The sequence below is a fragment of the Mus caroli genome, chromosome 19 (assembly GCF_900094665.2).
Source record: "Mus caroli chromosome 19, CAROLI_EIJ_v1.1, whole genome shotgun sequence".
Taxonomy (NCBI): Eukaryota; Metazoa; Chordata; class Mammalia; order Rodentia; family Muridae; genus Mus; species Mus caroli.
Window position 1 is genome coordinate 14,372,204 of NC_034588.1, and position 12,009 is coordinate 14,384,212.

Sequence of the window (12,009 nt, forward strand, 5' to 3'; positions counted from 1 at the left end):
CAGCAAAATCTTGCTAGTGTATGCAATGGTGTCAGCGTTTGGAAGCTGATTATGGGGTGGATCCCTAGATATGGCAGGCTCTAGATGGTCCATCCTTTCGTCACAGCTCCAAACTTTGTCTCTGTAACTCCTTCCATGGGTGTTTTGTTCCCAATTCTAAGAAGGGGCACAGGTCCACACTTTGGTCTTCATTCTTCTTGAGTTTCATGAGTTTAGCAAATTGTATCTTATATCTTGGGTATCCTAAGTTTCTGGGCTACAATCCAGGCCCCCAGTTCATGGAATCACCCACACTCATAGTCAGCCTCTGCCCTTTAGCTGCACTTTTCTGGGAATACTCCCCATAAACAAACACACCCAGAAGTGTTTCCATGACAATCTTAAATCTAGTCAAGTTGACAATGATCAACCATCATAAACAGAATCTCACCATGTAACTTAGCATAGCTTCAAAGTTGTGGTCCTCCTGTTTCAGCCCCCTTCATCCCTAGTATCACAAGTCTGTCCCATTATGCCACCCTTTAGTATTTTTATTATTTGAACCTGGACCAGTGAGGCCAGAGATCTGAATTAGCAATATAATGTTTAAAAATTATTTTTAGATTTATTTTCATTTTGTGTATGAGTGTTTTGCCAGATGTATCATATACTTGCCTGGTACTCTTTTAGGTCTGAAGAGGTATTATATCCCTTAGAATTATGAGTATTATATCCCTTAGAATTATGGATGGTTGTGAGCCACCATGTGGGTGCTGGGAACTGAACTCAGGTCCTTTGTAAGAACAACACATGGTCTTAACCACTGAGCCAACTCTCCAAACCCCCATAGAGATTTTTTAGTCACTTATGTTGCTTCTAGGAATTCTGTTTTACACACACACACACACACACACACACACACACACACACACACACACACCTGTCGCCATTAGCTATTTAAAGAGAATGAAAAGTGGGTTCTGTGGCACATACTTGCAACCATACCACTTTGGAGGATGAAGGAGAAGGATCCTGAGTTCAAGGCCACCTAGAATACGTAGTGTGGTACAGCCTGGGGTAAATGACAAAGCAAACTATGAAGAGGCATTAATTTCCCCATGTATAAATATAAATATAGATGGACAAACTTTAAAACATGTACAGTGAGCGTTAGCACTCTTTACCTTTGCTTTATTCATTTTTATCACATCTGACTTATGAAGGCATATATTCCTTATTGGAAATTACTTTTTTTAAAAAATTAATTTGCATGTATGTGTATGCATGCCAGTAAAGGTGTAGAGGTCAGAGACTTGGGAGTTCTGTTTATTAGCTTCTACCTTGAACAAACAGGGTCTCCTTTGTTTTTTGTTACCATACCACATACTCCGGGATCATTGGCCTATTGTCTTGTCTCTGTTTCTCATCCCTTGGTGGGCGTGCTGGAGTTACAGGTGTGTGTGTGTGTGTGTGTGTGTGTGTGTGTGGTGTGTGTGTGTGTGTGTGTGTGTGTGTGTGTGTGTGTGTGTGTGTACATAATGTGTGTTACAAATTTTACCTGGAATAAAAGAGCTCGGGCTCAGATAATCCAACTTAGCTGGTGTTTTCAACTGGTGATCTGTCACTCTGTCTCATCGAAACTAATTTAAATTAATTATTATTGAAATTAATAGTGATAGAGTATTAAAGAAAGGGACAGAGAAGGGGCTATGATGGTACAGCAAGGACTTTTAGATGAAAAGGTTTCTTATAGGATTTTGGATTGAAAAAGCTACAGGTAGGAGCAGCTTTATTTCTGAGAGGGAGAAAGTTAGAACAAGCCAACTGTGTACTATTGGAAGGCTCTGGAAGCCCTCTTCTGCTCAGTTCCTCTGCTTTCCATGTGGGAGGGGTGTTTAAAAGTGCACCATCCACCATTTCCTCTAATAGCAGTGGAATATAAATGTGCAGGTTGTCTTTTAAAGAGAGGTAGGAAGTTAACTTCAATAAGAAGTCTCATTTTATCCATACATAAAATTGTACTTTGAAATTGAAAGTCCATTCAGATCATGCTCTGGAGTATTAGTGTGTTCAGTGTTTTCTTTATGCCTTAATTATGGGAATCTATCCAAATCTACTTGGAAGTGCATTAGTCGGCAAAGCCAGCAGTACATGTTTTATCTGATTTTCACTCTTCTGCCTGTGTTAGGCTCAGGCATTAACAGTAAGTCTTTGGCTCTGGGATTTCCTAATGCTTGCTATGCCCGTGTTACCATTAAGGAAAGAGCATTTACTTGCCAAAGCTGGTCATTGCTGCTTTTATAGAATCACATTTGGGAAATGCATGTACTTCTGATTTGCTGAATAGGTTGGGCCCTTTCCAACCTCAGGACCTTTGCATATGATTTTCCTGTGACACTTCACTTCCTGGGTTCAAATCGTTACTTAAACATCAGATTTTTTCCAAGAGACTCACCTAAGCATCCTCTTAATCTTTGAGCAGTGCTCATAGCTTTCATTATCTCCTCATTTGGCTCATCAGCTCTGATAACTCTCAGTTCCATGTACCATTGCTTCTGGGACCCTTCTCCACTTGCCTGGAGGGGGGTGGAGGGAGAAAGTGTTGGAGCTTAGACACTGTGGTATGGGCTGTGTTGGCAGATGTCCCTTGTTTTGGTTACTCTTGTTGTTGCTATGACAGAATACCTGACAGATACAAGTCAAGGAAGGAAGTGTTTGTCTTAGTTCATAAAGATAAAGTCCTTCATGGTGGAGAAATCATAGTGGCAGAGGAGCTTAAAGCCTCGCTGGTTACCCCAGGTCAGCAAGCAAACACGGATGAATGCTGGAGTTCAGCTCACCTCACTTTCCCTATTCAGTCTAGGACTTTTAGACCATGGAAAGGTGAAGCCCTTGAGTAAACCAAACTATTAATAATAGAAACACCCAATCAGACACTCCGAGAGACTCATCTTTCTCCTGGGTGATTTTAGATCCTGTCACCTGACTATCATATTAGCCATCATATGGATCAATGCCATCAGAAGAGACCATGAGCATGAAATAATGTGATATGTGGGAAGAAGAGGAGCCCAAAGAGACACCGGAGAGCATGCAAAGGGGCTTGCAAGATTGTGGGGGAGCTCCCAGGGTTTCACATTGATCTGCCATGGCTCTGACCAACAAGAGAATATGATCTCTGTCTCTTTAAATGAAGACTAAATAGACTCTATTTACTGTAGAAAGTTCCTGGCTTGTGAGATCTGGTCTAGTACACTTTGGAGTTGCAACCTTCATTTATTTAGCTTTCTTTTCTAATGTACTAACTGGGGTTGAATATGGAGATGCATCGACACACAGATATTACCAGGTCTTCTTTTGTGTAAGTTGAAAGTTGTACATGAAGCTATGTTGGGAATGACAAAGCCTAGAAAAGAAAGCAGGCTAGTCACTTGTGTTGATCCCCCAGTGTTGGCAGTGTCTCTGTATTTAGTGTGCATATTTAGCTACCTCTCTTCTCTCTTAGTACCCTATGCACTTGAGTGGACACAGAGTCATTAAGGATTGTGAAATAGTTAGCGGGGTGGGGTAATCAGCTCTCATGGTGTCAGGCTTTAGAGTCTAGAATCATGGTTGGCCTCATCACAGGCTCCTCTGATCTGTAAAAAGCTTTGCTGATCTTTCTACTGCCTGTCTCACAAGATACGGGAGACATGAGGTAATGTCTCCTTAGACCCTTGAGCTTCTCGGAAGAGCAGCATTTACAGGAACGTGATTTTGCTTGTGCTGTAATGGGCTGGAATTCTATTTACCTAAATTTATTTGGGTGCTTCTGGAATATTTTGTTGTCTTGACTTTGATATCTAGACCTGAACTAACCCCTCAGGGGACATTCAGTGCAGTGAGCCAGCTGTACTTTTATGAGGTTAGAAAAGGAAGCCAGGAAAGAAGGGTGTGTGAGCCAGGCTGGGTGGTGATGGGGGAGGGGCTTGTAGTTATCTCCGGAGTCCATATCACAGTTCAAGCATTTTAAGCATGCTGCTTTACTAAAAAATCAACATAAAAGAAATCAAAACTATGAGTCTGTTTTAAAGAAGCCACATCACTTATTGGGGATGGCTTATGTAAAATATCTCTGCCACTTTTTTCTGTGACAGATTCTATCCAACCTCCTTCATGATTTTTTTCATCTTTTATTGATTCATAAAAGTGCATGATGTTACAGATGTTGTGAAAATAGAAGAGGAATTGTCTGGGGGAAACAAAGGGAACTCATGGGAGGTCATGGGGCATGAGGAGGGAGAGTAGACGAGGGATAAATAGACTCAAAGTGCACTCACACTTGGGTGAACATGTCCTTATGTAACACAGTAAAACAATGCAAAAACATTTACTTCATCTTGGTGTTTGGATTAAATCCTCATTGTTTAATAACTTGTTTCGGATTCTAATACCTCCAGCTCTGCACACATACTAGCCAGTTGTCAAGTTCATTTGCAAGATGCCTCCTAGGTTGTTAGGCACGCATTCACTTTTTTTCTACATGTGAAGGAAGCCTCTGTGCTCACTGCTGAACAGTCACGACTTGTCCTGCCGTCTGGTGCAGTTCTACAATATGTGGCTGTCTAGTCAGTCTTAGACAGGGAGATGAAAATAAGTGACGGAAAGCAAGAGAAACAAGCACACGTGGTGGTGCTACCGTACTGTAGAGATGATACTCTTTGATGGCGAACGAACGCGGTGGAGCATGCTGTAATCCCAGCTCCTGGGAAGTGGGCACAAGAAGACAGGCAGTTCTCCTCCATCAGCCGTAGAGTGAGGCTGAGGCCAGCCTGGGCGCCACGAGGCCCTTTCTCAAAAGAAACAAAAGGAAATACAGTGATTTATTTTATAATTTTCTGTGCCAGGCAATTTGCTGTGGGGCTTTCTCGAAGTACTTGGTTCTTTGAATGTTTTAAAGGAATGTCAGCCTCCTATAAAAGAATTTAAATAACTATTGAGTAAACCTGAAAAACAGACACAGGAAACCAAAAAAGCATGTGCTCCCTTCCAGAGAGGTGACTGTACAGACATAGAAAAGCAACGGATGCAATCTGGAGCCCTAGACCAACAATGCAACTCACAAGCCTCTTTCTGAATGAGAAAACAAAAAATCAAAAAACAAACATACAAAAAAAAAAAACCCGTTTCATTCACTAAAGAATAGAACATTATAGAAAGAATAGCTTCCAAACCCAAGATGGAATATGAGAAAATAAAGCCTTTCAAGATGTGTGTTTGCTTGACTACACAGAGTGGGAAGGATATAAGAAAAGGTCCCATTGTTTTGTAAACTAGGAAACATGTCTCCTATGGGTAGATGATCCTTAATCTCTGTGTAACTGATCTTCACATCAAAATGATCCCTTACTATGAAAACACTTCCTCACTTGAGATATGGCTCAAAGGAAGTTAATTTGTAGGAAGCCTTGTATTTTGTGTGTATGTGTGTGTGTTTTGCATATGTTTAGAATATGTGTGTATGTATACGTGCCTATATATGCAAATGCGTCTCCGCAAATGGGTAGAAAACTTATAGGTAGCCTTAATAAAGGTAGTCTATTTTCCTCTTGAAGATTTAATGGTTTGAATAAGCATGCTAAACATGGCAATTAGTTTTTATGTAATTTTGTTACACATTTATTATTTTCTGTCATTGTGTGTGAGAATAGACAAGCATACTTTTAAAAAAAATCATTGAAAAATTTCCACTTTATATTGGTTGGAATCAAGTAAAATTGTGATTTTTCTCTTTATTGGTTTCAGGATCGAAGTAAACAATTGGAACAGGTCCACGCAGTTATTGGACCTAAGTCATGTGACCTGGATTCTCTCATTTCTGCCTTCACATATGCATACTTTCTGGACAAGGTGAGGGGGAAGGGACTATATCCTTAGTACTTGAATTGTGTATCTTTTAAGAATAAATATTTTATGGAAAAATGAAGCCACTAACTTAGTTTTTCCTGTTCTGGTATATTGGTGTAGAGAATATTAAATATCTAGTTAGCAACAGGCATTTATTGAATAGTACCTGCATATTAAACATTGCTCTAGTTATGTCTTACTAGTTTCCACTCAAAAATACTTCAAACAACATATTAAAAAACTGTTATAGTAGTTGACTGCTTTTACAAGAATATAAAGAAGCAACAAAAAGCAAGACTTAGGGGCTCTGTCTTTCCCTTATCATATACTGTGTGACCTTGCCTTTGGGAGTAGAAAAACATGCAGAACAACTCATATGAACAATACATGAAACACAGAACCTTGGCTGAGATTCAGAGACAGGGGCAGGGCAGATGCAGTCTAGGTCTGTAAGCCTTTAGTTGTTGCCTTTTAGACAACAACTGGGGATGATGTCCTTTAAGGGAGACTCTTTCTACTCTGTGAAGCACAGACTTACCCGTGGAACTGGAAAAGCCTTTTTAACAAATCGTGTTCAAACTCCTCATCTATAAACTCCATCAGCCCACAGTAATGGACTTTATTGCTTGAAAAACTTTCAAATGTGTGTTCTGAGTATTTGGGTACTATTTCGTGGAATTTTTAATTTTCCAGGGTCTGGTTTATTTTATTTCAATTTTGTTTGGATCTGGATCCCCTGATACTGTGCATAACTGATCTGGAGTGATTTAAATTCACATGAAAACCCAGTCTTCCAGAATGAGCTGCGGGTGGCAAGTACTGCTTTAGGGCAGCTGACAAAATGATGGCGAAAGTATTCTGATCTCTACATGTGGGCTCTCTATCAAATTTGTCTTACAAGTTGTTGAATTTTGCAAAGAATAGTAATTGGTATGAGGAGATGAATGCATTTGAGTCAAGATGTGCATATTTAAGCAATCCTTATTACTCTCTGCTGTTCATCTAGAGGACAGCTGACTGGAGTGATTTTAAGACTATCAGTGATATGCAGTTTAAAGGAAAGTATATAATAATAATTAATAATAATGTTACCATAGCGTATACACTATACTACATATAGTATATGTAGCATATATACTATTATATACTGTAGTAATACTGTAACCAGTCATGGTTATAGTACCGTGAATGAGTATGCTTCATGGAAAGAGGAGGCAGGGTAAATGTGAGTGATAAAAGATAGTTGATGGGTAGATAGATACAGGAAAACAGACTCACAGGCCCTCCTTCCTTTTGGAGACTTTTAACTAAGCATAGAAACAAATATGGCATTTTACTAAAGAGTAACATATGGGGGATTTTGTGGTTTTGGGGTGTCTTGGTTGTGTTTTTTGTTGCTGCTGTTTAGTTGTTTTTTGTCCGCTTGACACAGCTACAGTTATCTGGAAAGAGGACCCTCAATTGAAAAAAAAAATACCTCTCTTCTCATTGCCTGTAAGCAAGTCTATAGGGAATTTTCTGGCTTAATGGTTGATATGGGGAGGCCCAGCCCACAGGGCAGAGCAGTGCCACCTCTGGGCAGGTTGTTCTGTGTTGTGTAAATGAATAGATTGAGCAAGACAGTAAGCAGCACTCCTCCAGGGCTTCTGCATCAGTTCCTCCATTTAATTTCTGCCTTGAGTTCCTGGATGATGGACGGCAAGCTAGAAGATGAAATAAACCCTTTCCTCCCAAGTTGCTTTCAGTTATTGTGTTTATCATAGCATTAGAAAACCTAGCTAAGACACCAAGCCTTTGTCTCCCTGTGGCAGGCCTTGCTTGTTATTTGTGGGCTGTGCTTTTATAGAGTTTTCCTAAGAACCAGCATCCGCCTTCAGGCTCTGTGACCTTGCATGCTGGTGAGTAGAACAGAGGCCAAACTCCATAGACACAGAAAACCAAGACTCAGAAAGGAGAATGGCTTTCTCCAGTTCACTGAGCAGGGGGTAAGGCTGCCATCTTGTTTTCTGATGCCACCTCCAAAATAAGTCCCGCTTGGACAGCTCAGGATGTCTATCCTGACTCCTGTATTCATTCTACTTCTTTGTCATTGTCAGAGTTAGATACAACTGTCAATTCATTAGGAAGAGTAACATGCGATACCTAAATCACTAATGATTATTCTGTGACTGGCATGACAGTGGAAAGAAAACTCACTTGGTGGAGATGGTTTTGTGTTTCGGGTACAGCGGCAGTTTTACTTGTTTAATTCAGTGAATATTTATTAAATGTCTACTGCTGCCTGGTTGTTTTATGTCTTGGAAGGCAGCAGAACAAAACAATCCTGTCCTTTTAATGCAAGAGGGGAGACAGACGCTGGGATATTGAGCTGTGTAATAAGCAAGTGCTTGTGATAGAGCTGTGGTGATGGAAGAACGGTTATTTCCTTATCCAGAAACAAAGCCTTACCAAGCCTTTCAGTGGCAGTGAAGTCCTTGTTGCTGTTCCCTTAATTTTTAAAATACTTTATAATTTATATAGAGAAACAGATTTATTGTGAATATGAATTTTCTTCCTCCTCCTCTTCATCTGGTCATCACAAATGTTTTATATAAGAGGCCCATAAAAGTAGTTAAATATATATATATGTATATATATATAATATATAAATTATATGTATATATTATATGTAATGTATAATGTTTATTAGCATATCATATCTATTAGTATGTGTGCTAAATCTGACTGCTAATTGAATAACCAGTTAAATACATGCTGTTTTGCATATTTAAAAGGTCACAATTCATACTCCAACACATAGTTTTCCAGATGAACTACTGAACCCAGATTTCAATTGTCCCATGTCGATGGGGAGACATCTTGTGTCACTGCAGTCTGTTCCAATTACCAACTTTTTGTCAATTCCATCAAGATGTTCATTTGCTACCCATGAAGAGATGAAGAGGAGATTATGTGTGTATATGTATGTTTGAATGAATGTATGTATGTATACATGTATATGTCTGCATACAAACATACATTTTCTAATCATGGAGGGGTTAAAGTAAAGTAAGGGGTTAAACGTTTCCAGTTAGGATTGTCTGTGAAACTTTATTTTTAAAGAGAAAAAAAAAGGTGAGAATGCATCATGGCTAGGCTGGTGAGGTGGCTCAACAGGTAAGGGTGCTATCTGTCAGAGCTGACCACCTGACTGCTTTCCCAGGAGGACCCCCATGGTGGGAGGAGAGAACTGACTTACGCCGCCGTTTACTCTCTGACGTCCGCATGTGTGCTGTGGCATGCACAGGCTCGCGCATCGGCTCGTGCATCGCGCATCACGCACAGGCACAAACATATGCATGTGTACCCGCGAGTGCACACACTCACAAACAGAAACAAATAAATGTAATGATAATTTTAAAATACGACACCGGTGTCCTCTTACTAGTGGAGAAAGTGCTCTGTAACTGGGCTCAGGGAGATTTTTTTTAGATGTCAAACGGTTTCTTTGTGAACAAAAGGCTTACACTCTAGCAATTAGCTTCTAGCTGGAGGAAAACTGCTTTTTGCAGCGGTTGAGCTAACTTCTTCTTTCTGTAGGTCAGTCCTCCCGGGGTCCTCTGCTTGCCAGTGCTGAATATCCCAAGAACTGAATTCAACTACTTCACAGAGACAAGGTTTATTTTAGAAGAGCTGAACATCCCTGAATCATTCCACATATTCCGAGATGAGATTAACCTGCATCAGCTGAACGATGAAGGGAAACTGTCGATAACGCTTGTAGGCAGCCACATCCTGGGGAGGTAAGACTCACTGTGAGGTTCTGGGCATTTATCCTGAGGGAAGCTTTCCTGGTCAGTTGTTACCATGTTCCTTATTAATGTTTAACAAGAGTCATAAAAAGGACTTTATTAAAAATATAGGTTTTTTTTTTCTTTAATGAGAATATTTGGGCTATACCAGTTCTCCTTGTTTACTTTGAGATTTCAAATTGATGTTCTTAAGTGGAATGCTCTTGTAAAATGCACCAAATTAATACTCTCTTATAGTGTCTCAATAATCATACTTATTGATGTTGAAAATAAGTAAGGGAAATTGAAACCAGATAAAACAGAAAGATCATAAAGAAATCTCATTAGAGAAAAGGAGGAGAGTGGGAAATGGGCCACGAAAATCACTTCATTGTAGTTTTCTATGTTCTATGGTAACAGAAAGGCAGGCTGTTGATATTCCATGCAGCTCAATTGTTGTACGTCAGAGAAGGGAAAAGTGGAGCCTAGTGTCACAGATGGCTTTGCCCAGGCACCACGTGTAGTCAGTGGAGAGTTTAAATCAGACCTCTTCTGCCTCTTTTAGGCGCTGAGGGAACTATGAGCTGGGGCAAGGATCTGAGATAAAGGGAGAGGAATGAGATGAATTCCCTGACTACAGATGATTACAGACAGACCTCAGAGATACACTCTGTACTGCCATCGAGTGAAGGGATACCAGCTAAACACTTGGAGTGTTCATTCTTTACAGTTTACCAGTTTTTCTATTGTTGAAGACCTTGACCAATTAACCTTGACCTTAGAGTACTTACAATAAGACTTTTATATTTAATAATTTTTAAGTGTAACCAGTTTTTAGGAAGCATATTTACAAAAGCATTAAGGTAAATCTAGGCAACCACCGGTTACACAGTTGGTTACAAGGCATTTTGGAAACAATCTGTGGACTGCTTTACTCCTATATGGTTTGAAACAAATGAAAGTCTTTTGAATGATACCAACCATCTGTTGACAAGAGGCTGGAAGTTTGGGGTGAGGTTTTGGATGGAATTTAGTTCTCAGCTATACTTGCTAACTTTTTTTATCACTATAATGAAGTTCCTGACAGAAGCTGTGTAGGAAGTAAGGAGAGGGTTATTTTTCTCATGGCTCTGGAGAGTCAAATCTCTGATCAGGCCACTAGAGTGTTTGGGACTGTGATGAGGGTTGTTTATCAGCAAGAAGAGCAAAATTCACACCTTGAACCCGGCCAGAAACTAAAAACTAGGATCTTCCAACCCCCTGTGAGGGCATGCACCCAATGATCTAAGGATTGCTGGCAGGACTCACCTCTTAAAGCCCTCAGCACCCACCCCCCCTCCATGGGGTACCACCCTGCAAATGTGGACCTTTGGAGGACACTCAGATAGTCCCCAAGTTGCAGATAGCTTGGGCGGTGTCCCTAGCTATCATGCACTTGGCTAAAGTCATGCCTAATGTTTTCAAGACAGCTCATGCAACTGACACAAGGAAAGATGACGTGATGGCACAAAAGAATTTTGTCACCACTCAAAATGAAATCTGCTAACTTGACTTTGAGACTGAGTTTATAAACTCTGGGGATATAGTCGAATACTCCAGAAAAGTAAAGAGCTTACTTTCTTTATTGTAACTCATTTATATTTGAATAGTCAGAAAGAAAAATGTAGCTTTTTTCTGTACCTTTCTTCTTTTGAGAAAATCCACTTCTATTACATATATGTAGGAGGTGAGGGGTGGGGGATAGTCCAGTGCCCAACACTTGCCTAGCATGCAAAGTGTTCTCCTGAGATTGAGCTTCATCCCTCCAAAAATAAAAAGCACAAAATTTAATGAATGAATGAATGAACAGTTTGACTTAAAAAAAAAAAAACATGGTGAAGCCATGATGGGCATAGTGGTATTTTTTTTGTAAAGTTCAGTGACTGTTCTGAGCAGGTACTGGTGTCAGATTTTCACCTGACTACAAATACAGTCCTTAGCCCCATTTTGCCTGTTTGCCCATTTGTAAAAAGATCTTACAGAACAACAATATGAACTACCCAGTACCCCCCAGAGCTCGTGTCTCTAGCTGCATATGTATCATAAGATGGCCTAGTCCGCCATCAGTGGGAAAAGAGGCCCATTGGACACGAAAACTTTATCTGCCTCAGTACAGGGGAACGCCAGGGCCAAGAAGTGGGAGTGGGTGGGTGGGGAAGTGGGTGGGGGAGCGGGTGGGGGACTTTTGGGATAGCATTGGAAATGTAAATGAAATAAATACCTAATAAAAAACAACAACAACAAAAAAAAACCTGAAAAAAAAAAAGACCTTACTAGAACCCACTACACATGGTCAACACAGCTACAGTGCTTCTAGTTATGTGGAAAATAATAA

The 12,009-nt window shown here is 40.1% G+C and overlaps 1 protein-coding gene across 4 annotated transcripts in view; it reads left to right on the forward strand.

Moving 5' to 3' along the window:
* The window catches only part of Prune2 (prune homolog 2 with BCH domain), a 261,664-nt gene that overhangs the window by 38,915 nt on the left and 210,740 nt on the right, over positions 1-12,009 (forward strand). For all 4 annotated transcript variants that reach the window (XM_029472616.1, XM_029472618.1, XM_029472617.1 and 1 more), the window contains exons 2-3: positions 5,764-5,868; positions 9,445-9,647. In XM_029472616.1, the coding sequence (XP_029328476.1) occupies positions 5,764-5,868; positions 9,445-9,647 (308 nt within the window). The remainder of the gene's footprint in view (positions 1-5,763; positions 5,869-9,444; positions 9,648-12,009) is intronic.